The 26,817-nt window shown below is 37.7% G+C and overlaps 3 protein-coding genes and 1 long non-coding RNA gene across 5 annotated transcripts in view; 1 reads left to right on the top strand and 3 right to left on the bottom strand.

The window, feature by feature from the left end:
• Positions 1 to 513: 513 nt before the first annotated feature.
• On the bottom strand, positions 514 to 2,445 carry hcst (hematopoietic cell signal transducer). Its single transcript, XM_035672729.1, has 5 exons — positions 2,309 to 2,445; positions 1,873 to 1,949; positions 1,684 to 1,704; positions 1,364 to 1,498; positions 514 to 1,001 (listed from the first exon to the last, which is right to left on the bottom strand). Exons 2-5 carry the CDS (start codon positions 1,916 to 1,918, stop codon positions 958 to 960), a joined length of 246 nt encoding a protein of 81 aa, XP_035528622.1. The 5' UTR covers positions 1,919 to 1,949; positions 2,309 to 2,445; the 3' UTR covers positions 514 to 957.
• Positions 2,446 to 7,279: 4,834 nt separating this feature from the next.
• LOC118335440 (NF-kappa-B inhibitor delta) lies at positions 7,280 to 14,845 on the top strand. The gene is made up of 12 exons (XM_035671720.1): positions 7,280 to 7,471; positions 10,019 to 10,155; positions 10,249 to 10,282; positions 10,861 to 11,045; positions 11,136 to 11,317; positions 11,837 to 11,942; positions 12,076 to 12,222; positions 12,304 to 12,355; positions 12,470 to 12,627; positions 12,955 to 13,071; positions 13,214 to 13,378; positions 13,496 to 14,845. The coding sequence occupies exons 1-12, from the start codon at positions 7,456 to 7,458 to the stop codon at positions 13,565 to 13,567; spliced, it is 1,371 nt and encodes a 456-aa protein (XP_035527613.1). The 5' UTR covers positions 7,280 to 7,455; the 3' UTR covers positions 13,568 to 14,845.
• Positions 14,846 to 14,950: 105 nt separating this feature from the next.
• LOC118335441 lies at positions 14,951 to 16,600 on the bottom strand. Its single transcript, XR_004797061.1, has 2 exons — positions 15,838 to 16,600; positions 14,951 to 15,748 (listed from the first exon to the last, which is right to left on the bottom strand). It is a non-coding gene; the product is annotated as an uncharacterized LOC118335441 (long non-coding RNA).
• Positions 16,601 to 18,676: 2,076 nt separating this feature from the next.
• The window catches only part of LOC118335439 (FXYD domain-containing ion transport regulator 6-like), an 8,695-nt gene continuing 554 nt past the window's right edge, over positions 18,677 to 26,817 (bottom strand). The window contains exons 2-10 of one of the 2 annotated variants that reach the window (XM_035671718.1): positions 24,783 to 24,839; positions 24,608 to 24,634; positions 23,077 to 23,106; positions 22,827 to 22,850; positions 21,170 to 21,244; positions 19,351 to 19,384; positions 19,173 to 19,210; positions 19,041 to 19,077; positions 18,677 to 18,943 (exon numbers count right to left, since the gene is read on the bottom strand). In XM_035671718.1, coding sequence (XP_035527611.1) covers positions 19,073 to 19,077; positions 19,173 to 19,210; positions 19,351 to 19,384; positions 21,170 to 21,244; positions 22,827 to 22,850; positions 23,077 to 23,106; positions 24,608 to 24,634; positions 24,783 to 24,834 — 285 coding nt within the window. In that variant the 5' untranslated portion in view covers positions 24,835 to 24,839 and the 3' untranslated portion in view covers positions 18,677 to 18,943; positions 19,041 to 19,072. The remainder of the gene's footprint in view (positions 18,944 to 19,040; positions 19,078 to 19,172; positions 19,211 to 19,350; positions 19,385 to 21,169; positions 21,245 to 22,826; positions 22,851 to 23,076; positions 23,107 to 24,607; positions 24,635 to 24,782; positions 24,840 to 26,817) is intronic. The other variant, XM_035671719.1, reaches the window with a different exon arrangement.

Here is a 26,817-nt window from a genome sequence, read left to right as displayed (position 1 = left end):
TACAGCACCTATAGAGGAGGTAGAACAGACAGATGTTGCAGAGATATTGGATTGGCTTGGTCAACATGTTCTGTGTGTTTGATTGAAATGACAGAAGTTTAACCACAGTATCACCTCAACACACAGCAGGACTTCACATGAACTGCCTCAAATCTAATCAGGTCTCCTGTTAGTCACATTTCTCAAATGTCACAATAGTACAGCATGATAACATAGATAAGAAGAGGTATTTATGAAAAACCCAGAATACGTAAACTTTTGAAGCTAACAAACATAGAAAATTAAGAAAATAAGCATTTGAAACAACCGCACACAAAATTATATTTATAAAATTATACTTTTGTAAGTAGATATTAAAGTCCATTTAACATACATCTTGCCGCCACACATGGATGTTTTTTATAGGCCTGTTGCTTCTTCTTCTTTTTTTTTTTTTACTCATTAAAACTTATCTTTATACTTTTCTGTTCTAAGTTTGTCAGAAACACACTATAAAACATAAAATCACTGGATCTGTCTTTTATTTGGTGACAAAAATATTTACATAAAATCTCCAGGGCTTGTTAGAATAGAGTGTTTTGACATTTTACTACCAAAACTCAACAGCAGAGGATGCTATATGGTGTAGGTACAGTGAAATTGATGAATTTGATGTACACACAGTTTCGAAAATGCTCTTTATAAAGTGTTCTAGAGCTTTACAGGACACTAAAACAGTCGTAAATTCAATGCATTGCATACAATAGTGAAAGTGAAGTGAAAGTCAAAATACTTTGTCATATAAATTAAGAGTTATGACTGTGTTTATTATATGTCATGAACAGAACAGAAATAGTATGTGCAAGATGCTCCACATTTGAGGTACTCAATTACACTTAGTACCATATATATATATGTATATATAAAGATGATTTAAAAAAGTATCAGAGTTTCTTGATGTACCACATCCTCTTTAGACTAGCTCTTGAGGTTGGCCCGGACATTCATATACACTTTGTCAGCTGTGAAGAGATGAGAAGAGAGACACAAAAAGAGAGATTTTATTATTTGATAATAGAGTTACCAAATGCATAAAGAAAATTAAGTTAGTTAGGATACAGTCATATTATAGATCACAGGGACTTTTGGCAGGGATACATTTAAATAAGTAAATAAATATAAAAATGAAAAGAGGCAAAAACTTTTAAGAATGTAAAGAGAAAAATGTTTGTATGATAATAAAATAGGAGTATAAAAAAGGCAAAAGAAGTTCTGAGAGGCCTTTATAAACATTCTTGTCTACAACACTTTTACTGTAACACACAACACTAATATATGTATACAAACACCATGAAAATTATTCATTTCAGCTCCATTTCCTTACCATTGTCTATCTTCTGACGCCGAAAGCTGGCACATCGGTAGGTGACAATGACAATGATAAGAGTCAGCAACACATCTGCACAGACGATGCCTGCTATTGTCCCCGGCTCAATCCTGTAGCAAGACACTGTGTTGTCTGGCAAACCGCAGGCAGACGGTGAATGAGCACACAGACAGAAAAGAAGAGTGGGATGAAGGATGTGAGCTAAGACTGACTGGAAAAAATGAGTCTCTTTATTTGTGCTGCTTATTTTTCTAAACGATACAATTCATAAAAATTCCATTTCAGAGTGGTGTATGTGCTCTTTTTGTTGCACATACCTGTGTGTGCCACAGCCAGGTCTTAGAGAAAGAAAGGAAACAAAGATGAAAACATCAGCTCTTTTGCTGCAGCATGCAGCAACACATTTGGCAGTTAAGTTTCCGCCGTGCAACATGTTTGTGGTTTCATTTTCCTGTGTAAGACCACCTTACAAATTGTGCATAAGCGAGGAGAAAAAACATACTTACTGGAAAGAAGAAATAGGGCAACGATAAAACATTTGTTGTATGCCATCGCCAAGTTTGTCAACTCGATTATGTGCTTTCTGAAAACAATCAGAGACAAAACTTTGTCTTGTGTTCCATGCTTCAAAAATGTAGAAGTTTATTCAGTAAACACTCATATTGTCTTATGATTTCATCTCCTTCAAATTTCAGTAGTCACCCAAAAATCACCCAAACCGTTTAAAAAAGCAGGTTTGGTCTTTTTGGTATATATATTTGGCAAAATGGTAGAATAAGATCAAGCTCTGTTAACTGCATTTGATATGTCAAATTCTGTATTCACAGTTGTATAAAACAAACTTTTCCCAAGATGTCTAGAACTACACACAAAATCATTTTGAAAATGGTTAAAAAGTTGTATTAAGGAAGAGAAAGTCATTGTGAGTTAAGATCCTCAAACCTGCTCTCCCTGCTGTCGTCCGGAATCCAAAAGAAGATGTGACTCTGTAGTTTCCCATTAGTTTTCACTTTTGAGGGCTGACGTCAAATTTTCTTTCTTCCTCTGCTGGGCGGAAACTTTGTTTTTGTGTAACCCCAATGCAAATGGGCAATTTTATAACTGCAGATTTTATCTCCCTTGTTACTGATATTTTATATCAGGTAACTTTATATCTTCTTCCAGAATATATAAGCTGGAACGCACAGTGGACAACAGGAGCTGGACCATCTTTGGGGCCTGTTTACTAAAACACTGCTCACAGATAATCTGGAGAGACGTTATCTCAACAGAAATGTGTCAAAGTGTGTGGGTTGTTTAAATGCCACCACTGTGTTCATTTAACTCTTCACTCTTCTTTACTCAATGCACAGATACATCCACACACATTCAGGCACCTATGGTTTTATAAAACACATTTTTACATCCCCATTTGGCTCAATTCCTTCACCTGGCCTGTCAGCCTGTTAACTTGTCAGTTTGGCAATTGACTTTATCTGCACCTTTAGCCGTCAATTTGATTTTAGGTCAGCAGTGCCTTGCCTTTGAATTAGATTGATTCAAACTCTCTAACTGTAACAGCAGATGGAGCTGTGAGGCTTCTGTTGACAGCCTCACTGTAGATGAAACTGAAATTATTGTGTAGAAGTTTCACATATATACTTCAACTTTAGTCTTTATTAATAGAGACACAAAGATCCACAGTACAGACTGTACATAGAGTTCACAGGTAGATCGGGTCGTATACTAATCAGGAGGTTGTTGGTTTGATCCCCTGCTGCATGTCGAAGTATCCTTTATCAAGATACTGAACCCCAAAATGTGTGATATTGTGTTAAAAGTCACAAGATAGAGTGAAACTTTAACAATTCTATAAAACAGCATGTAACTTTCAATTATTTGGGCCTGGATAAATAGACACATGCAACTTATGGTACAGCAATTTTGTCCTGCAGGGTACACATGCATACCCTAATTACTATACTGTATCACATAGCCAGTAACCATACCAACATGAATCCTGCTTCAGCTGAATGACTGAAGCTAAGCAGGCATGGGCTTGGCTAGTACTGTGGGCTGGGAGTCCTCATGGGAAGATGCTGCTGAAAGTGTTGTTGGTGGGCCAGTAGGGGGCAGACTTTTCTCTGGTCCTGATACTGTCCTAGTACCCCAGTAAAGTGATGGGGAGCGGCCGCTGTGCTGTAGGAGATGCCATCCTTCAGATGATGTGTTAAACCAAAGTCCTGACTCAGTGTGGCCTTTAAAGATCCCATGGCATCATAAAGAGTAGGGGGTTTCCCGGTGTCCTGGCAAAGTTCTCAACCGGCCTCTGTCAATCTGGCCATCTAATCACCCCTGAGTGTAACTGGCATTATGTTTCCCCCTCGCTCTCCACCTCAAGTTGATGCATGATGAGTGTTCTGGCATGAAATGGCTGCCACACATAGCCCAGGTGGATGCTACACATTGGTGGTGATTGAGGGGGGTTTCCCCCTTCACTTGAAACACTTTTAGTATTCAAAGAAAGTGCTATATAAATGTAATTCATTATTGGTTTTGTCGCCATTTCTTTTTTTGATTATTTCTTTTTCTCCTTTCTTTTTTGTTTCCTTGTTATTTCGTGTTTCTTTTTTCTTTCTACTTAACACTATAGCCTATACATTTATAAGAAATAGAGGACCAGAAGGTAGAGGTATGATTTTAAGATTTTGTTATTAATTTAGAAGTCACCAGCCTAACCTATGAATATATGTCAGACATGCTTTTAACTCATGTTTCCTTTAGATGTGTCCTGTGGTCCTCTGGCTATTTGTCTGTTTGTCCGGACAGCAAAGCAGCTTTAAGTGCCTGTGTTTTCACCTTTGAAACAAACTAAGAACCTGAGGCTGTCAGAAACAGATTTTAATTTTAAAAAAGAGAAGAAAAAACTTGGAACACATCACTTTCACATAGTATTTTATCCAATTCTTTATTTGGTTATCCAAATTTCTCCCATGTACCCTTATAATTCATTAGTCTTGCTGTTTCACTTATTTTATGTGATTATATTTCTTCACATTTTACTGATTACTTTCAGTTCTCTGTTCTGTTATTTTGTTTGGTTTATGGAGAAAGTACACTAAAATGTTTAGTCATTTGGTAAAAGAGATTAATCACTTTGTTCCAATATCTGGATGTTGGTGTTTTTTAGGTGACACAGAGGTTCCTATAAGGTTGTGTCTAGACAGGGTAGCCAAAAATAATTTTTAAAGCCAAATAAGAGCCAAATAAACAAAACAGTTAGCCCAACCATTAACATTTCAAACACAGGAGTTGAACCTGCTGGCAATCTCATAATGATTGACATTGTACTTTATATAACATAAAAAGTTATGTAACCTATCATTTCCAAAGTTGAAAACAAATGAGTTTAATTATGTGAACATATGTGTTAACACAGACTAAACTATACTTGATGATTACTTAATAACCATAAACAAGTTATTTTACTGTTTTAGTATTCTGTTGTTTTATTATGTTGTGTTAGTCCTGCCTCGTTTATTGAGATACAGTATTACATCCTTGCACTAAAGGCAAGACATTTTTAATTGATTAGTTGATTTACGGATTTACTGCTGTGATGGCCGCACTAGCATCCACACACTGAACAGAAGCACATGGTGGTAACTCTTTCTCATCTGTTTTATTATGTTTAGGTTTAAACACATAATTCAAAATGCACAAATCCATAACTGGACACAGTTTTATCAGCCTTTTTCAACAGATAGTCTATTTGGGTACACGAATGTAGTTAACTTTCTTTGTCAATTTTTGTTATATTCGGTTATTAATTTAGGTTATAAATGGATTGATTTATAATTTGACTGCATGTTCTCCTGCATCATGGGGAGGGGCAGTGTTTTCTAGTTTAGTTTGTAGGTAATAATAAGATAATAATGTGCTGGATATTAGTGTTTCAGTATTTTTCCTTAGTTATTATGCAGCGTTATCTCGACATGTGTACTGTAGTTTGTTCAAATGTTGTTTGTCAGGATGGCCTGATCTGCCACTGTATAAGATTCCCCAGTGTCTCAGTTTGTAAGGTCGGTTTAGTCAGTTTAGTTCATGTTAAGTTAACGTAGCCTGTAGTTCTGTATAGTTGACCTCTTTTAGGGGCCCCAGAACTTTATTGTAGATTTTGTAAATTGGTTGTTTCATTTTGTTTAGTGTATAAAGACTCGCTTTTTTGGGAAACTTATCTCTGACTCCTCATGCCCGCCAGCTTGGTCCCTCACACTGACTGACTGAAATTAATTTAGTATGCCTAAATGTGAAATGCACATTCGAGAGATGACTTTTGTTAACGATTCGCCAAACTGTTTACACAAAAATCGCAAAAAACTGTGAAAAAACTTTGTTTGAGTGTAGAGAAGCTCTAAAATTTAAGGCTAAAATGTCTCTCTAATTTGCTCTCATTCCCACAAATTTCCCCCTTCAGGTATAAGTTTTGTTCCTCTGCTCTGATTGGTGGATTGATGATGAGCTATTTTTAGCTGAGACCAGCTGGTTGCTGGGAAATGACGGCTGACTGTGATTGGCACAATTCAAATCTGTCTAATATTGATGGCTGGTTACTCTAATTAATTCACTTTTAATGTCAGCCATTTTGTCTTTCTTCTATCTTTTATGCACACACACACACACAAATACACAGGAAGCTCTTGCTTTTCAAAATAAAGCCCCCAATGGCTTGGAGGCAAGGGATGCACCTATTTTTTTCAAAATAAAATCCCCAGAGAGTAAATGTACTGTAACTTAACTGGAGACTGAGAATGAGGCTGTTCTTTCAAAATAAAAACCCCATATAGTAACCATCTTAACAGGAAACTACGGATATACTTAGTTTTTCAAAATAAATTCCCAAACTATATAGGTATTTAGGCACACTCACATTTCTTGAGAAATTGTCTAGTTTATTCAAGTACTGTACAATTTTGAGGTACTTTAATTCATTAACTCTATTATGCTGCTTGTCATTAGATCTCAGAGACAACTTATTTGACATTTTTTTATTTTTTTATTAGTCAACACATGAATTCAGCTCATAAAATATGACACATTAATGTAAACTAAACTACCAAACAATTGATTCTTTAAAAACAATCAATACTGATTCAACCTGGACCAGCAAGAACATTAAAATGTCACTTACATATTAGTGTATTAATATCCAATATTATATTAATAATCAGTGGTAGAAGAATTACTGAGATCTTTTACCTAAATGAAAGTAACAATACCACAGGGAAAACTACTATATTCTACTAACTGTACTCAGATATAAGTGAAATGTTGCATTTTTAGGCATTTGAAATACTTGAGTAAAAGTATTACAAGCAAAATATACTTCAAGTATCAAAAGTAAAAGTACTCACTAAAAAATGGACTTTCAGAGTATAAAATTATGGCGCCTTTAAGGTCCTGAAAGATGATATATTTTTATTATGTTATACACACAAGCTAATAATTTGTACACACAGGTAATTATCTTGTGCAACAAGATAAAACGCATTTTCTCTTTTGTTAGCTTTGCTTTAGTTCAATTTACAACCTTATACTTCCTATAAGCAAATGACAAAAAAAAAAAAACTACAGTATTTGAGGAAAAACGTCGACTACACATCGAACACTTGACTACATTTTGCTGATAACACTTGATTTCATTTGCTTTCACTTCTTCTGCTCTCACAAAGGCGTTTTCACATTATGCTGTTGCTACTTTTGACTAAATGGCATACATAATGTACCTCTGCGTTTATAAGGAGCCTACTTGTAATGGATGTTGTTTCTGCTGATGTTTTTCACACTTTCTCACATTCTATTTAACTTTATTGATGTAATCCGTGGCTCGAAGCTGAATGTGTGGCTTCCCCTCTAAGAGGGCGTGGAGCACAGCTGGGGGCGGTGATGAGGAACAACGTGGTTTGTGTATACAAGCAGAGGAGACAACAATCAGAAAGACCAGCAGGCAGAACAACACAGATCCCTCCGGCTGACTTTATCACGTTTAGAACAAATCGGTGACCAAGAGGACGACCTGTTGAAGATTTCAAAGCAAAACCGTTTCTGACATGCACTTTGATAAATGTGAGTATGTGTGCTTTTATTTTTGTTTGATATGACAGAATACAAGTGTCACTGCTGTTATATTTTCACTAATGTTGAGTGGTTTGACAGTAATGATGATAATAAGAACTACTAGTTTTTACATTAGTAAAACCTAACTGCATTTTTGTGACAATATACAGTGCTGTAGGCTACTTGTTTTCTAGATACATTCATGACTTACTCTGTTAGTTACTATGATGATGAACTCATTTAAATTTTTACCCATTATATTTTACTTATAAGCCTACAACATAATACAACTATCCCTCCATGTTCTACACATTTGATAGATTTTGTTTTGACTTTATTTGGGACTCCTAAATCTGACTTAAATGATCCTCTGTAAACTCCCAGTGTGTATTAAAAGTTATTTCTAGCCAATAAGCCAATGGGTATTGTAGATTAAACACCTCTCTACTTATAGTGTACAGTTTAGTGATAACTTCATAGCCTTTCTCTCGGTTTTCGGTGATTAAGAGCATAATTCGGGTGAATCCAACAGGACATTTGGGGAAACCCTGATGCACCTCCACCCCTGTTCACTTGTTTTCATTTCCCCTTTCGCTTAATGCCAGACAAGCAAACTGTGTGACGTGATAGCTTAACTTTCTTTGTTCATGCCTTGTTTGACACAGGCCTGGATGATTACATATTTTGCCGTGTCGTGTTGTTAAACCACAAAATGAGGAAATTGGTTTAGCAATGCTTCTTTCTTTCTGTGTGGAGGGGGCCAAAAGAGAAAGGTCGTCGGAATCCCCAACCTCCCACGCACATGACTCAATGTCCAGGGGTTTCCACAACTTCTATTTGAATGTAGCACAGAGTAGCCCAAAACTGTGTGGGGGCGGTTAGTGTAAACCCCAAACATATATGTGCCAAGATGTCCTCTCACTCTTGGCCATTAAATGTTCCTCCCTTCTAGTTGCTCACAGCTGATTGTTGAGCTGCTGTTTAATATAGATTGTGTAGTTACATGTTGCAGCATTACATCATCTCTTTAAAAAGCCAAAGCCGGCATTTTGTTGTAAAGATCAAATGAGTCAGAATTGAGTAACCTATAGTAACACTCTGAAATGAAACTTGTGTCGCTGGTGTAAGTGAATGATGTCATTTGTTCTAAAAAAGTGACCTTTATTATGTGGTAGGGACACAGCAGCACTTATAACACACAGCAGCATTTATAAGGGCTTATTCTTTCAGACAGGTTTTCAGCTGGACGTGAGATTTTAAGAGAAAGAAGACACTACTAACTGACAGAAGTCTAAACTCGCAAGCACTTCTCTCTCACAGGCCAAATTTGCATATATTTTTCAGGAAGTACACCCTCTTTGTAGTTACTCGGGTGAATAGAGATGTCTCGTCCCTGTGTGGCTCACCACAGTAGTCAACGTTCACAGGCTTAAAAGTAAAAGAAAAATTACAAAAACAACATGTCACTCTTCCTCTGCTGTGCCTCCTAGACATATCGGTGCAATAGAAAGTACAAGGCAGCTACACGTGTTGACGTGACGTGACTGTGTCACACCAAAGGCAGGAAGATGTGGTTTGCGTTAGCGTAATGGAGCCAGACAGGAAGATGTCATAGAAAATGAGCAGTGGCAATCCCATCTAAGATTTTCTGTTGAATCTGTTTGGTTTTGTATGGCCACACGATCTGTGTTCCTAATGGAGGAGGTTTCTCAGAGCTTTATCTTTGTACTCTGGTTCCACAGACAGGGTGGAAATATCACTTTATCTTTCTCGTGCGGGGTGAAGTTTTTGAGGAAACAACCTGTGTGGTCACATCATTTCAGCTGGAAACATCAGAATTCTGTTTTGTAATATTTTTTCCTATTTTTCTCATTGCCTTTACCTATTTAGTGGAAATGATACTTTTGTATCTGCAGGGGGAAAACACACTCATAGTATAATGGATCTGATATTGATGTCTAAAGGTGAGCAGAAAATTGTCACCATGGAGAAACTGAGCAGGCAATATCATCTGAGTAATAACATTTTAATATTATCTCACTCTAAGGATTTATTCAGACCTGAATTACTTAAAACCAATAATCTAAACTTTCTATGGTCTCCCACTTGTCAGCCTACATTTGTAGTATTAAGTTTAATGAGAATTTACTGCTTTAATAAAGCCAAGTCTTAAGATACAGTAAAACTACTACTAACTACTACTACGTTAGATATACTAACAAGTACAAAAAGAGAGAGCTCACTTGATAAAGCTGAAAGTCTGTCTACATATATTTAAAACCAAAATTGTGAGGATTTGCTGCTTTATTGTTCTACTTGTTGGGTGTTTTACTTTTGGTCATACAAAACAAGACATTTGAAGACATCACGTTGGTCTCTGGGAAACTGTATTTTCTGACATTATATAGACCAAAGAATTAATCAATAATAACCAGCAGAGAAGTGGATAATAAACAGTTTCATATCCAAACTTTATTGATCTCCAATACCCGTCACATGTGAACAAAATATATGACCATGTAGTCATTCCTTTTGGCAATTATTTTTCCTTTCCAGCACCAAAAGAGAAGCCGTGTTGCACTCTGCCCACAGTGAAGAAACTCTTGGAGCAGAAGAGAAGGCGTGAGTCGTCCTCTGTGCCACCTGTCTGCTCTACGGCCAGCACCAGTCCTGTTCCTCCAACTTCTGTTACAGTAAGGCAGCACACAAAGGGGTTCAGCATCTCACTTAATATTATATCGTAAAGATGTGATTTTTTATGATTGCTCTTTTTTTCTTTCTCCCAGCAGTTGTCACCATCTGAAGCATTTTCCTGTACAGGTAAGAATAGGATAAGTCTGGTGATATTCTATATTTTACTTATGTTAAACTAATCACATGAAAAGACTAAAAGTAACATTAAATTAATGCTAATAAGTGTTATGTGAAAGAGAGAGAGAGAGTGACAGAGAGAGAGGGTGATATAGCTGTCCAAAAATAAATTAATGATTCAGACTTGCTGAAGTTGCCATTTTTTCACGCCCTGCTCAATGGTGGAAAGTAACTAAGTAGACTAATTATTTCCATTTTGTCTTACTTTACATTTTTTGTTTTTGAGAAGCAAATACTGTAGTTTGAACTCTACTACATTATTTGATAACTTAAATGACAGTTTATTGTTATATTATAAGTTAAGAATATAATAATAATTCCACTTTCACCAGCTGCAACATTAATACGTTGTCCACATGAATGCATCAACAATTAATCATCCAATAATATAACATATTGTTTTGAAAAGAGCTAAAAATATAGTATCACCAGCCCTTTTGGTGTAATCATTTGACCTTGACAATGATTTATAAATATAACTCACTGAGTCATCAGTTATGAGTAACAGTCCACCATTTCCATTCTAGGTGCATCAGGCAGCTACTCAGACATGGCAGTGAGCTTTGAGCAGTGGCCTCCAGCGCCAGAGTCTACACTCAATTATTACCCCAGCCATTCAGGATCAAGCTATGCTTCAGCCTACAGCATGGCATCTGAATACAGCACACAGCAGCAGGTCCCGGGATTTGGAGATACAATGTCTCAGCCATATGTAAGAGAAATTCCTTGTATTTGTCTATGCATAATCACACTTTAATGTTGCTGAAATATTTAAAAGGATATCCTGTGTTCGTTTGAGCAGGACTGTCCGATGACAGTTGCGGATCCCAATATGGCTCCGTCTTGGCCACTTCTGGGTCCCAGTCAGACCACACAGCTGAGTTTTGGTTCATCTATGGACGCCACCAAGCTGGAAGAGGCCAGGATGCTGCTGAATGGGATGGACTACAGCAGAGCCACCAGGCAGGATGAAGACGGAGACACGTGAGTGCTTATGAGTAAATGCATGTGTGTTTATATAAGTAAAAGTGTAACTGCAGAATATGGAACCTCTTATTTTTCTTTCATAGATTTAGACGTCATAGATTGCAAGTTCACACTGATACACACACAGAGTAGTACACAAAAAAAAATACTCTGAACTGTTATTCAACATATTGTCTGCGGTAAGATTCATAACAATACACGTTTTCAGTCTCGCTTAAACCCTCACTGTATGAGAGTGCACAATATATTTACTTCCAGAGGAGTTTCGTTTTCAGTCGCAAGCTAAAGCGAGGGCCACATGTGCAGTTCTGTATTCCTTGAAAGATGAAGAAAACAAAAAAATGTCAATGAGTCAGCCACTCATGCTCGGTGATTAGAAAGTCAGATAAAATGGAGTGACAAATTTGACTCTGGAAGGGAATGGCGTGAAATTGGTTGCGGGGATTACCAAGATTTTCCATGCAGCCTCGTTTGCACATGATAAAACTAATTTATCATGTGGTCTTGTTCTGTTAGCATCCTGCACATCTACACTGCCAAGGGGCTCAGGGAGTGTGCCTTTGCTGCTGCAGAGAGGCTGAGGGCTGTAGGCAGGCTCGACGCCAAAGAACACAAGGGAAAGGTATGAACAAAAAAGTTTTTCAAAGGTCTTTAAAAGTGTGCAAATTACTCTTCTTGAGTATTTTTTTTATCTCCAACATATAGTATTATAATTAGTCAAAATGAAGTTGTTTGAATAATGTGTGCTTGTGCAGACTGCTTTACTGGTGGCGGTGACGGCAAACCAGCCAGAGATCGTGCAAGATCTGCTGTCGTTAGGAACGGATATCAACGCCTGTGATGTCAAAGGACAAACTGCCCTTCACCTGGCTGCCCACTATGGCTTACCTGGGGTTCTGCAGGTAAAGCACCAGTAGCAGTAAATTTCTTTGGCAATGTCACAGCAGCTCAGAGCAGACCTTAACAGTGATTCTTTCTTTCAGGCGATTCTGTCTAGCAGGCCGACTGTCAACCTGGAGGCCCGCAATTTTGAAGGTGAATTCATGTTTTACCAGTTGTTATTACTGAATGATTAACCAACTGTCCAAAAACACTGACATCATTAGAACTTTGATTCAAATGTTATGTGTCTCTTGTTTTTTACCTCAGGTATGACTCCTCTGCACTGTGCAGCCATTTCTCACAGTGTCACCTTGAAGGCTTTGTCCAGCAGTGGGCTGGTAGATGTTAGTCTTCAGAACAAGGCCGCGGAGAAGCTCTCCTGTGTGCAGATGCTTCTCAATGCTGGGGCGTCGCTGCTCAGCCAGGTAGAGCATAGCTCTCTCTCCTTTTTGAATGTGATGTAAGCTGCTTTGATGAGACATTAGGCCTATTATAGACAGAACACTAACAGATGAATGATTAATGACCAGTGGTTCAGCAATCAGGAAGACAGATCAAAGTCTAACATGCTAAACTGACCTTTCAGTCATATTTACAGTTCATAGGGGAAGTGCCCAGGTTTTATCTAACCATGATGATGTCATAGTACAAGTTACCCCCACCCTTCTCTTTCTTGTTTGACACTTGAATGTCTCAGTCTGACTTGTGGTTTCATTATGTTTTTTCCATCACTTCCAATTCTCCAATTCCAGGAAATCAAAAGTAACAAGACTGTTCTGCACTTGGCTGTAAAGGAGGGGAACATCGATCTGGTGCGCTATCTGCTCAGGATTCCCCTGCCAAACATGAAAGACTTTGTCAACTTGAAAGTGAGTCCCACACTGACACGACACTCAAAACAGGATTTTTAAATATGCATGTGTTTGTGGGTTTATGTATATGTGCTAATACTGTACACACACCTGACTGTAAACAGCCTGAGTTATGCTGCATTTTCCCTTTTTGGAATAGGCTCATGGTCACACAGCTTTACACATGGCAGCTGGTCTCCATGGTAACCCCCACCAGGAGGAAATCCTGCGGCTGCTGCTGAGCAAGGGAGCTGATCCCAGTATCCGCAACCTGGAGAACGACCAGCCAGCTCACCTGCTGCAGAGTGGTATCCAGGGAGAGCAGGTGAGCTGCCCCATCATTTTAACAGCCAGCCAGATCCATACTGTTTAGTCATGCTGCGGCTTTAGTTTGTATCAAGAGTAATTCATTGTCATCCTTAATTTATCTTTTCACTTCTAGCTCAAGCTCATGCTGAAGAAACGAAGTGCTTCTTCTCGTCGACGTATCGTGTCCTTGCAGGACCAGGAATGATTTGAATCACTTGTAATCCCCATTTGTAGGAAAATAAGCCTTTAACATGTTGCCCCTGTTAAGAAGGGGATTTATTGCTACGTGGTTTTGGGAGTCTCTGGCCTATATGTTGTTTGGCATTTTAATCTGTAGAATAATTCACATTGGATTAGACAAATAATGCTTTAATGCATAAAGCTTAAATTACCTGTGATTTAGTGTCTGTAAACAGATAGTACTTTATTTATTTTTCTAGGCATAGGGTGAAGTCTTCATGTGTAAGTGAAGCGTTTCATTCCAAAATGTGATATGATCCATCAAGCCTTTTTCACAAAATGCTCCTGCTGCTGCACAAATTGGCACGTTTGTAAAATTCTGACAATTATAGACAATTTAATTTATATATTTATTTTTTGTCAAAATAGATACTTAACACTTTTAAATGAAAGTGTTTAAATGAACCGCATTATCTTTAAAGAGTAGAAGGTATAGAAGGTGCTGTGGATGGTGGAGTAATGTTCATTTTCCTAACAGGCTACACTCCCAGTTAAATGTTGATTTCTATGAAATCGTTTCTATGACCTCCAGGACAGTGTCCCTGAAACCCCGCTGACTCTATTGTCAAAAAGCCCCCATTATATCCTGTTATCATATTGATACACTGAGTGATGGTTTAGATTTCAGTCATTATGTGTGTTAAGAATGCATGTGTTCACAATGAAACAGATCTATCATATAATTTAACTTTCTTTCTTTATACATCATGTTATATTGAGGTGTATAACATCTGGTACTTCCTTTGTGGAAAAGAAACTTTACTGTGTAAAACTATTGTTTTATGTATTTGAAACTGATTACGACAAAGAATGTTCTTATCACAAAGACATTACATGAGTAAGTGCAGTGACAAATTGTCTGACTAACTGTACATTTTAGTCATGAGTCATGAATAAAAGTACAATAACACTGTATTTAAAAGGTTCCATCTATCTCTTTTGATGTTCAGGCCACCCTTTGAAGAGCCCCACTTACATTAGGCTACAGAAATGAGCAGGATGGAAAATACAACATCCCACTAGAAAGCTCTGTCACACTCAAGGAGTATTTATGTTTCACTCCCAGTTTACACTGACATTTACTGCCGTGACCCTTAGTCACAGGTGAAACGAGGTCTGGTGTTCACTGTAATCTGAGTGATAAAGAAGTTTTGAGCCTTCTCTCACCTTTGTGTCATCTCTGTTATTAGACATAGTAAATTCCTGTAGAGCAAAAAAGAAAGATCAGTGCCCTATGTAAATAACATGATGATAATATTTTCATTATTACTTCATACTGGATCATTTCATCAACATAATTCTTAATTCAGATTATTATTAGATTATTAAAGACACTGATAAAATCATGTTGAGTTGACAGGACCTTTATTTGAAACAGTGGTCTCATTGTTTAGGCTTTTACAGATAATTTCATTTTTAATTTTCCTTTTAAATAAAACAGAAATTGTAAACCCCAAATCAATACATTACTACACATTTCATCCATTCTTGTATTTTTTAAAGCATTTTCAAAATAAAATACATTACTGAATGTTGTCTTTACATTTTTTCATTAAGATATTGTGCTAGCTATTTCATTTTTAGGTTATATTTGGTCTATTCTATTAATAGGTTAGCATTTTGCTAAGGTGCATAAAAGTAGATATCAACAGAAATAAAGACAAAAGACAGTTCTTACAATTGATCAATGCATGCACTTCTTTGTTTCGACCTGGAGATTTTGCTAGTCTTTAAATATTTAATCATGCTTTTAATTTTATTGTTTCACAGAAGTGAAATTTAAGCAAGAGGGACAGCAATAATTGTTTCATTTGTTTGATTAAAAGTACCACATCAAGTCTTGTGGTTGGAATTTTTCTTTTATGATTTCTTCTTCTTTTTTTTGGTCTAAAACAAGCTTTTAGTCCCAACACTCACAGAATACTGAACAATCAATAGATAGATATTTTCTCACTTAAGATTTTTTACAGAATTCGGTGGGAAACCTAGTGAAACCAGGTTGGAAAATCCTGTGTCTTGATCATCCAGCTGGCAGAGGTATATTGGCCGTAAGAGGAATGGCCATGGTGTATATTCGCTGGCGTGGCTCCTGTGCCGACCTCTCTTTTAAGTATATACAATATTTTCTATACAGTTTGAGGAGGTACTGAAAAAGAAAAGGAAATAAGGGATTTTAGAGAGAAAACAAACATTACAGCATTTAAGGACATAAACTTGAACATGACATGAACTTACCCTCTGTCTTTGGAATCTGGGTGCCAGATGAGCTGGAACTGCAAACAGACATAAGGGAGGAAATAAGTAAATATTAGTATTTTTTTAATTAATCACAATTCGTGATTAGGAAATATAGTTTGAAAACTGTGGCCACAACTTCAACTAGGAGTTGAATTTGATTCTATCCATTATCTGGGTTACAGGATCTGCAAACAGTTGAAGCCACAGGGTTCGGAGGTAATTTAGGTTTATTCCAAAATGCAGCTTTTTTGTCCTTTTCAAACAGCAGCTCTCTTGTTGCTTCTTCTCTTGCGATACAAGCAGCATGCGATCAGCTGACCATATACACTGCCCACTCACTACCAACACATGAGGAGTGTGACACATACAATCAAGAGCAAGCACTGAGAGAAGGAGAACATGAAAGCACTGCCCACATGTGATTTGTCACACAAGGTTTGGTGTAAACTCTTTAATGTGTTGGAAGTGCGTTTTAGGTTGTGTATGCAGAACAGGGAGGGGGTATTTAGATAAAATGCATCCAGGGCAGGGGTAGGAAAAAGCTGTGGGAAACTCAGTTTTAGTCAAAGAACAATACTGGAAAGGATAGGGGTTTTTTCCCACACTGGTTGGGTATCCCCTTCAAGTCAAATCATACAGCATGCACAGGCGGATCATCCATTAGGCCTTGCACAAATCTTACTTGGATGAGGATTTTACACATTTTGTGAATTTTTTACCTGTTTGAGGAATGATAGATTAGTTAAAAAATGGTAAAGGTGCTTATGTAAATGTGATAAAGCTGCAGTATCTTAAGTGATGTGGAACAGAAAGTCTAAACTTACTCAGGGCTATTAAAATGCCAGAGACAAACATAATAACAGCAAGGATAACCCCTGTGGTCCGCAGAGTCTCATAATCTACAAAGGACAAAACCGTACGGGACTTAACCAAACAAACCAACTGAGGTTTATGATGAACTTAAAACATACTGCAGTGAAAAGTACAGCATTTGATGTTAAACACTGTGCTTTCTTAAAAAATGATGGTGTAAATCTTACCATAATCAAAGTCACTTCGGTCTGGAAACATTGTTTCTGCAAAGAAAGAGTCTGGTTAGTTATAAAAACCTAAGAAATATCTGTGTTATATTGAGTGCAACACCAAGGACAGCAAAAGCTTTAAGGGTGTGTGTTAAATCCAGCACCATGGACAGCAGGGTTTGCAGCTCTCTAGATCTGCAGGCTTGGCTCCACAACTCCTCAGGAGTTTTTTTTTTTCACTGAGAGGAGCTCAATGCAGCATCTTTGCTCAGCAGAAAAAAATGCACCATGAAAAAGTGGGTTACAAGCCAGCAGTAGGATAGAGAGGTATCATCAGCAGCACAGAACAGAGCTTGAATAATAAAGTGTTTAAAAGGTGATTTGGAGTTTAGGGGCGACTTAATATGGCAGCTGTGGCTTTAAGCATTTTTAAATGAAAGACTGTTAATAAAGATTCTTACTTTCAACCTTTTATTTTGCAAATATAATTGTTTCAGGGCTACAGCCTGTGCCAGATTGTTAGGATAACTGGACGTCAATAATGCGGCTTGCATGTTGCTGAACCCTCACTCCAAAGTGGCTGAGCTGGCAGTTTGTATTTCTTACCACCATTTTCTATGTGCCATTAAGTCTGATCAATTTGAGAGAAACAAGTGCTAAACATCTTTAGTATTGTTTATCTGTTCATGCCAGTGGGGAGTCTGCAAAAGAACTTCCTTTGTTAGAACACTGATCCGTGCATCAGCAGTAAACTGACACTGTAGCAACAATGCAGCAGACTAATTAACTACATAAGATAGGAATGCACATAAAACAGTTCATTTTATTTGTAAATATCACAAAATGATAACACATATAATAAAACAAACAAGTATTATTTTTCTCAACTTACAACTGTTAATGTATGTTACACCCTAAATAATTCTATAAAAGAAGAAAAAACCAACCTGTGGTGGACATGGCTGCACTTAGAGATGTAGAAGAGCTCCGTCTCCCAGATATTTAGCAGGTTGCTGCAGTTTAAGGTTGGGTATAGCTGGACAGAATAGCTGGCAGAACTGCTTCAGAAGATTCAGCGTAAACTCAGCAAGGACCCCTCTGGTGGCCACTGCAAAACACTGCATTCACAATGGTGGGGTACTCCCCACAGGGGGACAAATCTGCCAGGATGTGCACTACCGGGGGGAGGAAAAATAGCTAGTGTAATATTACTACAAAGTAGACAAGAGAATTAAACTATATTCCACAATCTAATGAGTACTATACAGTCTTGCGTTGTGTGTGTGTGGTAGGGCAGAGCTGTTTTTTTTTTACTGTGAAAAAAGAAGATATTTAGGATATTTAAGGTTTGTAGGTATTGCTCCAATATTCATTAGTTTCTTATTTATAATGCTGAACATTTATTATTTTGTTACAATAGAAGCATGAGCTTGTATGCTGAAAATGCACCAGTTTTGTCTCGTGTGTTGTCTTTTGTGCAGTGCAGTCAACCTGCTCCTGCGACTCCAGGGAGAAAATATAGCCTACTTATGCAGCTTTTACATTTGCAGACTCACCACAGTAGAAAATCTGACAATGAACAGCACTGAAACACAGAGATAGGTAAAAATTAAGTGGATTTCGTTAAAGACAGCCTTCTCCAAGAGCTGCACAATGCAGCACATAAATCATTCACACTGCTGGTTACTACTGCGCGTGTAACTGAACTGACTGCAGTGTCAGCAAAAACAGGAGTGCAACATAACAAAGGGCTGTTCCCTGGTCTACTTCTAATGGCAGAGAAAAACAAATAATGATGCACAAGACAAAAGCAATAAACCTTTTATAACATTTGTTTTATTATTTTGCATTCATTTTTATCAATCTGAAAGTCACAAAAATACAAACGACAGTAACACTATTGCCACCATATACAGTTGGCACATTATCGAGTAACAGTTACTGATGATACAAGCATTAAAAAAGAAAAAAGGAGCACAGTAACATAATGAAATTGAAGGAAGATTCGTGTGTTCATGGAAAGATTGTCCTCAGCTGTGATCAAAGTATTTGCTGCCACCTAATGGCGGCAGTCAGTAACACTGTGAGAAAGAAAAAGAGGAAGATGAGTTTGATGTGCTCTGAAACAACCTCTTCCAGCTTCCTTTAGCAGAAAATAAATGTTTGTAAGACACTTACCAGATCTCCAATGCTCTTTTCCTCTGTGTCTACTAAGCTGTAGAAAGAATTTCAGATTGCTGTTTTGTTTAAAAATAAAAATAGATATTTAACATTCCTAGTTATTATTATATAAGGAAGAAAATTATTTACCCTTTGGAACACCTGATTCCACATCTGGACCTCTGGACCTGAGGGAAAGTAACAATTAAATAATGAACTAACTAGCAATTTTACAACTGAATGTCAAATAAAAGGGCTTGAGAATCAAACCGGTGGGGGGGTATGGTTGTTTGTTTTACACATAACAAAATATTTAACTTTGACTTACCTTGGCTTGTCGCTCGAACAGGTACATTTTCTGGCTGGGAAACACAAGATAAAGGATGTCATGTGTGTAAAACTATGACTTTTTTGTGTTTTGAGTGTATATAATAATAATACATTTTATTTAAAAATTAACAATGCTTTTCTAAATACTCAAAGACACTGTACATACAAGAACATCAATCAGTAAAACAATATAAAACAGTACATTACATACGTTAAAAACACATTAGACTCAGCTAGATTTTAAAAGCCATTTTAAATATAAATATATATATATATATATATATATATATATATACATATATACCTTCACCACTACCTTTAAGTATAAAAAGAGGAAGAGGCTTTTCCAGGCCTTGACATGTACATGAATACACTCTCCAGCTTGTGCCAATAAGCCCATCTTGGGAGGCCGTATAAGATTCTAGCTCCTTGGCCCAAGCTCAAGTCTATATTCATGTATCTAAATCATTGCAGCATTCACTTGTTTAACTTTTCCTCCAAAACTTCCAGCTTGTAGCGTCCATATTATGGGGAGGTCAACCTTTAACATTTAACCTTTGTTCTTATGTCATTTAAACCAAATTTGGTTTGCTTAAAAACATAATAGAGATAATATAACACAAACTAATTAACGCACAGGCTCTTTACAACACATAGAGTCTGAGCAGTTTCATACAGATTAATATTATAATATACTTGCTAGGTGCTCTAGGAAAAATAACTAGGAAATCCCAGACCAGGGTAGTGACCTACATACTCTCAGGACTAAGAATAAAGCTGTAAGCGTCTTGAAAGAGAATCCTCATCCTATTCAGTCCCACTGACACTAGGAGGCGCCAATGGGTGCCTATTGTCATCTATCATGTTTTTTTTTTAAATTTCAAATGCAATATATGAAATGTCAACCCATAAACATCCAGGATATGCGCTCTTTATTTGTTCTGTTTTATGCTCTGCTTGTAAGGCTTCCCTCTGCCCCTGGTGGCATCTCACGTCACAGTTGCACACATGCTTATCAATCAAACAGATATTATACTTTCATCAATTCAAAAGTTGCTGTTGTTAAAAGCTTGAAGGGGCAAACAGCAACTTTTAAAGCCATATCAAGTTTAAGTATATTCACAGGTGTAAAAATTTAAAAATATAAAATATGTATTTTCAATGCTTTTAAAACATTAATAACTTTGATTTAACTGTTAAATGTGTGCATTTAACGACATTCATTTAGTGGTGATAGCAGGCTCTACTCTTTTCAGCTCTGGCAGTCAAAGCCAATTCATAAATTCAAATACACATTCAATAGCTCCTCTTATTTTGTTGGTTATTGTGACCACTCATATAACCTGTTTCTTCTGAAACGAAGCCCTACACATATTTCTTCATAAAGTGCAGTTAGGAATCCACACTGGTCTTGACTAACAGAAGCAGAGAAAAAGTGTGGCAGAGTGTGTGGGTTTCCATGAATTATTTATTGGTTGGTTTTGGTTTCAGGGCTACCACTGGCAATAACAGCATGTGCTGGCAGGTAGGAGGAGTAACCTTGGAAGGACACTGTGAGTGAGGAGAGGGATAAGGTATAAAGGGCAAATTGCCGTGATACATGGATCATGAGAGTGTTGAGATTGCGTAAGAAGCTTAAGGCTGCCTCCCTTCCAGACGTCTAAGAGAGACAGAAGCCTGCTTGTTTTGCAGCATTGCAGCAGCGTATGAATTTGGGAGACGGTGAGGTCAACTCACACATACAGGGATCACGGTGTGGTGACACTGACACTCAACATTACACATCTGCTGAGTATTTAAGGTGGTCAAACACTTACTGACAATTAGGGCAATTCCCATGAGGAACAGAACCACTGCAAAAACCAGGCCACCGATTCTCAGAGATTCATAATCTGAAAGGAAAAAACATACTTTATAGTGCTTGCAGAAGTGAATGGTAACATATGGACGTTTTGTCATAGAAAACATCATAAAATCAAAAGCCTTCTGTGGCCTTTAGTGCATTGCAGAAATATTCTGCAGCCCCCTAATGGTCACGTTGGGACACCACAAATTCCTATGAGCTGCAGTCACCAAAAGTGTAAACACTATGGTCCACTTTAACTCTGTAGTTGTCTGTCCCAAAAAGACTGGATAAAACTGTGCAGAAGAAATCTAGCTTGTAAAATTGTTGCAAAGAAAATGTTTCTGTTCTCATCAACTCCCCAAAAAAATCAGGCAGCAGTAAATGTGGGGACAGTGTCTGCTTGTTTTATATCTGGTGAGTTATTATGATTAAGTAACCCTATAGCCGTCCAACGACAAATAACATGACCATAGCAAATAAAGGTTAGGCCAGCATGTTTCAACAGTTCTTTAAGGCAGTGACTCTCAACCTTTTGGGTTTGTGACCCCTCAAAATAAAGTATTTGCAAACATTTTGACTAAAGAGTAATTTTTCTGTCTCAGGTTGTTTAATTAAAGATTTTTAGAGGCCTGAGAAGCTAAAAGTATCCAGTTAGTTAGGGTGTAAAGTCGACACTAGAGGCTTAGTAACTACAAGTTTGTAACTAAATCAGCTAGAAAAATTGGTTGCACCAGAGTCACTTAGGGCCTAACTTAACTAGTTTGGACATAAGTCATAACTTGTAGCACATCGTAGTAATATTGAAGTCTCTCCTCGAGTAATGGGTCACAAAATGGCTGCAATTAATGAAAAAAAGGAGGTTGTGTGGCAGAAGAACTGCTCTTTTATCGTCAGTGAATATAACTCTGACATTTCATTATTTACACCACCTAAAGGGCATGTTAACTATTTAGTTGTTACTTAGAGTTTAGTGGCAATTTATAGTATGGTATAGTAAGTAATGCATAAATCACAATTTAGTAATAATTTACTTTATAACTAAGTTTGAACTTGCACACAGCTGGTGTGCTGCAGAACTCCAAAAGAAAAAAGACAGATAAATAAATGAAAGTCAGAGAAAAATATACAGAATTTTGTGCAACAGAAATACATTTTTTCTTTCTTTTTTTTTTTATCCCTGTTAATATCTTGTGACCCCTTAGATTTATCTTGGGATCCTTTGAGGAATGCTGACGCCCAGTCTGAGAACCACTGCTCTAGTGGCCTTCCAAAAGGGCATAAAGAGTGGTTGGAATGGTACGATAAAGGGTATGGAGAACACTACCAAAGCTTGCCTATTGCCCAAATAAAGCAAAAGATAACAAGTACAGAACTAATGGAAGGCATTAAAAAAATATCAATGCAGATTTTGAGTCACTTAGATGCACTGAAAATCCAGCCTACAACACAGTGGACAGGATTAGAAGTATTTGCAGTGGGATTGCTCCAGAAGCTTGGCCTTGGGGGTGAAAGTTTTCCATCACTTCTGGAAAAACAAGTGGAAAATGCCAACTCGTTTCAACCTCCCAGATGTTTCCTGTGTAGCGGGTCAGCCGTTAAAAGGCCCCGTTCATCTGCTCAACACTCACCGTATTGAAAAGCACTGTCATAGTCTGATAGGAGAGAACAGAGAGAGGAAACAAATGAGAAGCAGATTTACCCACTGACACGCTTCAGAGAGTACTCATGATGTGACAGCTATTCAGCAGTTTTAGGGCTTCAGTCATTCATCTAGTCATTAGCCAGTTCGGTGCCAGTACCAATTTATATGCCAGCTAAGACGAGTATGCAGCTTATCTTAATTTGACTTTTCTAAGCTTCTGTTCAAATAATACCCACCTTTGTCCTTATCTGCCACTGCCGCTGAAGCTGTGAAAAAATAAGCAAAATCATTAGTCTTTTTAAAGACATTCACATGGTGGTGTAAATGCATGTCAGCCAAATGCCAAAATTGATGGTAGTCTGGATATATGTAAAAGTGTTGTAAGCATGAATAACTTGTGAATAGTGAATTCTGCAGAAAAAAGCATCAAAAGAATCTTAGGATCAAAAGTCCCAACATCTCTTGATTCTGCTAGTCTGATTCTGCTCTCCACACCTTTGTTTACTGTGTATTTCTTTTATCGTTCTGATCTGTGTAATTGTGTGTTTGCTGTTGCGGATGTGGGAAAGGTCAGACCCCTCTGCTCTATCACGTCTCTTCTTCTCCCATGTGGAAAAACATGTTGGCTGCGTTCACATGACGCTACAAACTTTTTTACATCTTGCGAGAAAGCATACTGTACCCAGCAACAAGCTTTATCACAATTTCTGCCTTATGTTCAGTGACAAACAACCAGAATAATTAAAAGAGACAACTTCACTTGGTAGAATAATAAAGACACAAAGCAGACATTGTTTACATGAGCATCACTGTTAGGAGTGAGAACAATGTAACCTTGAAGTAGCACATTGGAGGTTACATAAATACTTGTGCTAGGCAACAATTTCACATCATTAATGTGTTATATCATACAGCTCTCATTAAAATATTTTTGTGAACAGCTTTTTAAATGTCAGACTGACCTAGTAGTCGTGCTTCTGTATAAACTTTGACACTTGATGTTGAATACAGTTGAATAATTATCTGTTAATCGTGAAAAAAGTAATGTGTGAGTTTGCCTATTCCAACCCTTTCCAACAGCTCATCAACATGAGTTCAGATGCTTTAGTGACACCCAGAAGAAGGGCTGTGTCCTTGATGTACGGGATGACAACAACTGTTACAAATGAGTGTGACACTGATGAAACCCTGAGGTGAAACATATTTTAAACACTCCACAGCCCATTGCTGCAGTATGAGTTACCTTTGACATCATTATTGTGTAGTAAACACTAATATTAATATCTTCCTCTGTGAAGAAAAAGCATATTTTACCATACTGGTGCTGACAAGTCTTTGAAAATAAGGTCCGAATCTAACAGACCTCAGAGAAGATAACAAAACCTTTAGTGTAGGCAATCCTGCTTAACATCAAGCTCAGCTGATGGCATGCAGAGCACACAGAGAAATGAACCAAAGCCCAGGACCTGCATTAACAATGGAAAACTTGGCAGCAGTCTGAATAAACTATTATTCACACTGCAGTACAAGGAAACATTCACAATATTCTGACATGGCCTTTCCTCACAGCAAAACACTTGCTTAAAATGATTTAAAATGGAAAACATTACATGTAAATTCTACCCAAAAGAGTAGGACATAGCATTTTACACACATTTGAACCCATGGCAAGTGGCCATACCAAATAAGTGAGCAGCGGAAACGCAACAAAATTAGAAGTCAAATGTCCATGCATTGCGGGTGACCACTCTAATGCAGGAAACTTACCCAACACTTCCCTGCCAAACGCTGATCCTATTATACAGACACATCAGCTGGTTTAGCATGAAGGAACTTAAACAAAACCCAAGCTACAGAAAAGGAGAAGCAACTGAACACTTACGGCAGTCAAGCTTAAGAGAGAGAACAACATAAGCGAACGTTTAATGAAAAGGATGCTCACCGAGTGCAGGAGCCAGCCAGGAGCTGAAAGCCACCAACATCACAAGATCCATTGTACCTGTTGATACGAAACATGAACCTTATTAAAAAGTACATAACAATAAAGGAGAATCACGTAGAGGCTATGTGCTCACATGGTGGAGTCATTGCTGCTTTAAGACGGTAATGTGCTGAGCTGACAGGAAGTTGAGGCTTTTTTTATGTGATTTACAGATAAACTTTGTAACTCCCTACAGACTAAAATAACAACTGAAACTGGCTTGCTAACAGAGAGAAGTCTGTTTTCAGGATCTTCAGTAATTCACCTCTAATACCTCTCAGAAACTACCAAACAGCCGTTAGTTTGGGCTAGTTGTGGTTTTCCAGAACAGTAAGGGGTCAAAAATGGGAGAAAATGCTTTATTTATATATTTGTTTCTATGTATTCAACTGCAGTTTGAAATGATACTGTTAAATGGGCACTTCAGCTAAAAGAATGGCTGAAACCAAAGCACCAGAGGATGAGATATCTTGACTTTTAGTCTCTTGTACAGGTCAAGCTCAAGTCAAGCTCAGGGTACAAAATTAGCACCACCCACCAGTCAAATGCTGGTAAAATATGCAAGTGGCTGGTAGATTTTCTTCACTCAACAGCCAAAAACAAACAATGGTACTGTATTGAGGGCCTGGTAAAAATTTGAACATTCATTAGCCATTTGGCTGGGGAGAAAACAAAAGGGTTATCTTTTAAATTTTGGAAAGCTCCATCAAGAGCCAAAGAGGATTATATACTGTTTTCACAGGATTCTCCTCATGATGCGTACGCTGAATTTAATGTTTAAAACTGGTTGAGTGCCCCTTTAATGTGACACTGCCTGGTAGGCCCCACCTCGGCTAGACACTACATAACAGGATCAGTTATCTTATCAGGACATGTGTCTTAATGATATGACTCTGGGTAAGAGAAGAGGGTCTATTTCAGGCTCAGCACATGGGGCTTGGCAGTGGAGGGATGCAAGGAAAGGCTGGTGTTGAGTTGCATGTGATATTTGGTCAGTGGGTTTGGATTGGTTTTGCTGGGTCATCTAGTTTGGAGCACCAAGGCCCCGCGGGGTGTTTTTTGTGTCTATATATTATCTAGAACATACTTTGATATTCTCTTACACACGTATGTTTACAGGCTACGGTGCCACAACCAGACTGCCACTCATGATTGGACTGGAAGAGTTGCAGAAGGTCCACAATTAAAAAGGGCACTGCATGACCAAAGAGCACAGTGGTCACAGTGTTGTTAGCTTCCCAGCCATGTTATACCAATAAGATCCCAAGAAAACGAGAACAGAAATGTAATAAAGTTACACACGGCTCTACACTGAAAATCTAAGCCATGGAATACATTTTTTTGCATTGCAAAGATCAAAGCTTATGTTAGCACAGCCATGGTTCCAATCCCTGGCCCAGACCACTGCTGGAGACTCATGCATGACTAAAGTGGGGGTGTGAACATGGAGCTGGAGTGGAGAGAAATGAACACTTCAACCCTGGGAGCAAGATTAACAACAAAGGGCTGCCAATCAGGTTTAATCAAACAAATACAGGGTGAATTATTCTAACAAGAACCAATCCAATAATCTTGTTTGTTAGTTTTATGAATAGTGTAGAGGAATATAATGGGGAGACAGGAGAGAAAAAATAATTACCATGGATTGTAATAAAGTGGGAGTAACATGGACAGTTTGTATTTTGGGGATTGCTTACATTAACCCTTATACATGAGGCCGTATGGGAACGCAATCACACAAATCAGCAAGTTAGTGCGAGTAGCTTTCTTCCGATTGATGCTCTCAGAATCACATTTGACCAGGTTAAGTAATTCTGAATAGTCATTCTGAGTTCTCTCCAATAATCTGGCACCTCTGTTAGTGTTAAAACTGTATCCATAAACTCCCATTTAACTTCTCAGACAGCTCTCCAGCCAGGACTAACTAAATGGAAATGCAAAACCGGTTCCCTTTAAATCAACACAAGATAATTTAACAAAAACAAACAAACAAAAA

This window comes from Morone saxatilis, unplaced genomic scaffold (assembly GCF_004916995.1).
Source record: "Morone saxatilis isolate NCDOM2014 unplaced genomic scaffold, NCSU_SB_2.0 Contig24, whole genome shotgun sequence".
In the NCBI taxonomy this organism is placed as follows: Eukaryota; Metazoa; Chordata; class Actinopteri; family Moronidae; genus Morone; species Morone saxatilis.
The sequence above is the reverse complement of the archived record's forward strand: the minus strand, read 5'-3'. Positions and strand labels throughout refer to the sequence as shown.